The 3685-nt window shown below is 45.0% G+C and overlaps 1 protein-coding gene across 1 annotated transcript in view; it reads right to left on the reverse strand.

Annotated features, from left to right (window-relative positions):
- DCP1B (decapping mRNA 1B) overlaps window positions 1-3685 on the reverse strand; it is an 87711-nt gene that overhangs the window by 42457 nt on the left and 41569 nt on the right. Inside the window, exon 4 of the mRNA XM_010845217.1 lies at window positions 405-438. Within this exon, the coding sequence (XP_010843519.1) occupies window positions 405-438 (34 nt within the window). The remainder of the gene's footprint in view (window positions 1-404; window positions 439-3685) is intronic.

Raw genomic sequence — 3685 nt, forward strand, 5'->3', positions numbered from 1 at the left:
CGCCATCTTCCCGTCCGCCCGCGGGGCGCCGCAGCCCTGTCGGCGGAGCGCGGAGCTCTCAGGCGTCACTGGTCGATGGCCACCCCGCGCGGGCCCGCGATCGTTGCCACGGCAACCGCCAGGCTGCCCCCGCGCGATGCTGTGCGCATCCCGGGTACCCGAGCGTAGCTGAACGCCTAGCACTTCTGCTCCTGGCGCTCCGCGGTCAGACCTGTAGTGATATACACGCCTCGAGCGTGCGTAACTGAACAGGGAGGGAATACTGCGATTTCTCGTGTACGGACGCCGGGTAGTTCGCAAAGTGTGGTCCTCGACGCCGTGGGTGGGGGAGTAGGGGGGTGCTCTGAGACCCTTTCAGGGGGTCTGCGGACCAGAACCATTTTCACGACAATCCTAAGACTCACGTGACTCGTGCCCAGTGCTCGCTTTGCACGAATGCTGCAAAGACAATGGTGGGAGAAAGTGGTGGGAGAAAGTGCAGGTGTCTTAGCAGGAATCCTGGCAGGCACCGCGCTTTACAGGCCAGTATCGCTAGACAGTATACGCAGTAAGGCAGAAAAATTATTACTTTTATTGCATTTCAACTCTTTGGTACATTTTTTAAATTCTGTGTGGAAAAAAATAGGAAGAATGCGTAAAGCACGTGCGCCAAGCTGCCATATTTACTTCCAGGAAAACACTTGAATGCTTGAGTTGCAAGCTGAGCTAGTTTTTTAATTTTTATTTTCACCAAGCACTATTTTTACTTGAAAGGAAGATGGACAAAGTATGGTTATTCAGGAAGGCATTTGACAGACACTTTTAGAAAATAAATAATGTGCACCTGTCACTTCCAGGAAAACAAGGGGGTAATTATTGTCGCCAGTGATAATTTTTGAGCTTTCAAGCAAGATTGAGAAGTTTACAAAATGTGTACCCACTGCCATGAGCCTGACAGCTTCTCAATACACTAAGTCTTTTCTGATAAGATGTCTGAGTGCTTGGAAAGCCTGTGATGAGGGATTTGCTTTTAAAAACTTGAGAGAAAGGTGAACTGTTAATCACTGTGGTACATGTATAACTGGATGTACATTTTTGTTAAAATGTTTCAATAAAGCTTTAACATTTCTTTTATAAAGAAATTTATCTTGGAGTCTTGAGGGTCTTAGGCAAGGTCTACCTTCTGATAATTTCAGGTATATAGTCGTCTCTCTAGTTCTTGGTCCAGTGCTTTGTGCTGAATACAGATTTCTAAATGCTGATTCTGTGTTACTCAGCCATAAGTTGGTAGAATGTACTCATTAAGTATCAGCTTTCTATAAGAGCCCATGATTTACAGAACACTGAGATCTAAGTTGGCATGAAAGAGAATACGCAAGTCCTGAACTTCCAGAGTTTACATCCTAAGGAAGATTAAAAACTTGAAAGGTTCATTTAATTTTCCATATCTAAAGAAAACAATAAAGAAAAAGTGAAAGACCTTGAAGATTAGAGATCACACTCAGAGAAAGGAGATATATCATGCTGCAGTGACTTCAGCATTGCTGTGTTGTTTATCTCCTCGTCTGAGAGCTTTGTTCTCTATCCGCACCACCCCCCTCCCGCCCACCAAAGCTTAAATATCTAAGCTTCTAGGAAGAACACAGACTTTTGTCTAATTTCGACTTGAATAATCCGTGTTTGTAAATTTGGGTCACCATCAGTTATCCAAGTATACTAAGTTAGAGGCTCCAGGTTAGTAAAAGGCCATTTAAAATGGGCAAATTCTTTTAAAATTCATGTAACTTCAACTCCCACTGCCTTCCATAGCGTGGTCATACTTACCCTGTGTTTTCAGAAACCTCATCATGGTGCGTCTGTGTGCGCTAAGTTGTTTCAGTCGTGTCTGACTCTTTGTGACCCCGTGGATTGTAGCCTGCCAGGCTCCTCTGTCCATGGGATTCTACAGGCAAGAATACTGGAATGGGTTGCCATGCCCTCCTCCAGAGGATCTTCCCGAACCAGGGATGGAACCCATGTCTTCTGCAGCTCCTACATTGGCAGGCGGTCTTTACTGCTGAGCCACCGGGGAAGCCCCTCATCATGGCACCTTGGACAAATATTTGAGTCTTTGATTATTTTATAATTGTTGTTATGAGATAAGATCTGTGTTAACATTTGGTGTTACAAAGTTGTAAACCATAACTTAAAACAAGTTACAGTATTTTTAAAAAATAATGTCTGGGTTTAGGTTGTTTATACCGTTGCAGTGACTAAGATAAAATTCACCACTTAAGGTAATTGTAAGAACACAGTATGCTTAAATTATTTAGAAATAGATATGAAACTGGAAAATGTTTGGTTTTGTAGCCACGTATGGATGTTTGTATACAAATGTAAACTGATGTTTTACAGCTTGCTAGTCTAGAAACATAAACACACAGTCTGCTCCATCAGTGCTCCTTACTGTGTTTTGTTTGCATTTGTGTGTATTCGTGATCAGTCATGTCTGACCTCTGCGACCCCATGGGATCCTCCCCACCCAGGGATCAAACCTGTGTCTCCTATGTCTCCTGCATTGACAGGCAGATTCTTTACCACTGCTCCACCTGGGAAGCCCTAAGTGTATAAAGAACCTCTACGTTTTGCCTTTGTCAGGTTGTAGAATGTATTGGTGGAGAAGGCGATGGCACCCCACTCCAGTGCTCTTGCCTGGAAAATCCCATGGGCGGAGGAGCCTGGTAGGCTGCAATGCATGGGGTCGCGAAGAGTCGGACATGACTGAGAGCATTGGAGAAGGAAATGGCAACCCACTCCAGTGTTCTTGCCTGGAGAATCCCAGGGACAGGGGAGCCTGGTGGGCTGCTGTCTATGGGGTTGCACAGAGTTGGACACGACTGAAGCGACTTAGAAGCAGCAGCAGAATGTATTGGAGGGGAAAGAGGAGCTTCCCTAAGAGTTTGTGACCCTAAAATGACTTAAATACCCTGGTACTGCTCGTATGGATTCCCAGCTCTTCATGCTGGAAATTTTATACCAAAGGGTGACACGAGTCAGCAGTGAATGCCCTCTTTCTGCCAGTGGAAGGAGACGGTCTGAAGCTGTGAGTGTTATCAGTTGTTCTCAGTTTCATGGTTCGTTTCTTTTTGAAGTGGCAGACCACAGCAGGAAAGGCACCCCCTTGGAAACAGAAACTAGTTTTACTTATTTTTAACCTCACCTGGTACTTCAGTTTAGTTGTGTCTGACTCTTTGCAACCCCGTTGACTGCAGCACACCAGGCCTCCCTGTCCATCACCAACTCCCAGAGTTTACTCAAACTCATGTCCATTCAGTCTGTGATGCCATCCAACCATTTCATCCTCTGTCGTCCCCTTCTCCTCCCACCTTCAATCTTTCCCAGCATTGGGGACTTTTCCAATGAGTCAGTTCTCTGCATCAGGTGGCCAAAGTATTGGAGTTTCAGCTTCAACATCAGTCCTTCCAATGAATATTCAGGACTGATTTCCTTTAGGAGGGACTGGTTGGATCTCCTTGCAGTCCAAGGGACTCTCAAGAATCTTCTTCAACACATTTCAAAAGCATCAGTTCTTCTGTGCTCAATGTTCTTTATAGTCCAAATCTCACATCCATAGATGACTACTGGAAAAACCATAGCTTTGACTAGATGGACCTTTGTTGGCAAAGTAATGTCTCTGCTTTTGAATATGCTATCTAGGTAGATCCTG

Source organism: Bison bison, unplaced genomic scaffold (assembly GCF_000754665.1).
Source record: "Bison bison bison isolate TAMUID 2011002044 unplaced genomic scaffold, Bison_UMD1.0 scf7180017864213, whole genome shotgun sequence".
In the NCBI taxonomy this organism is placed as follows: Eukaryota; Metazoa; Chordata; class Mammalia; order Artiodactyla; family Bovidae; genus Bison; species Bison bison.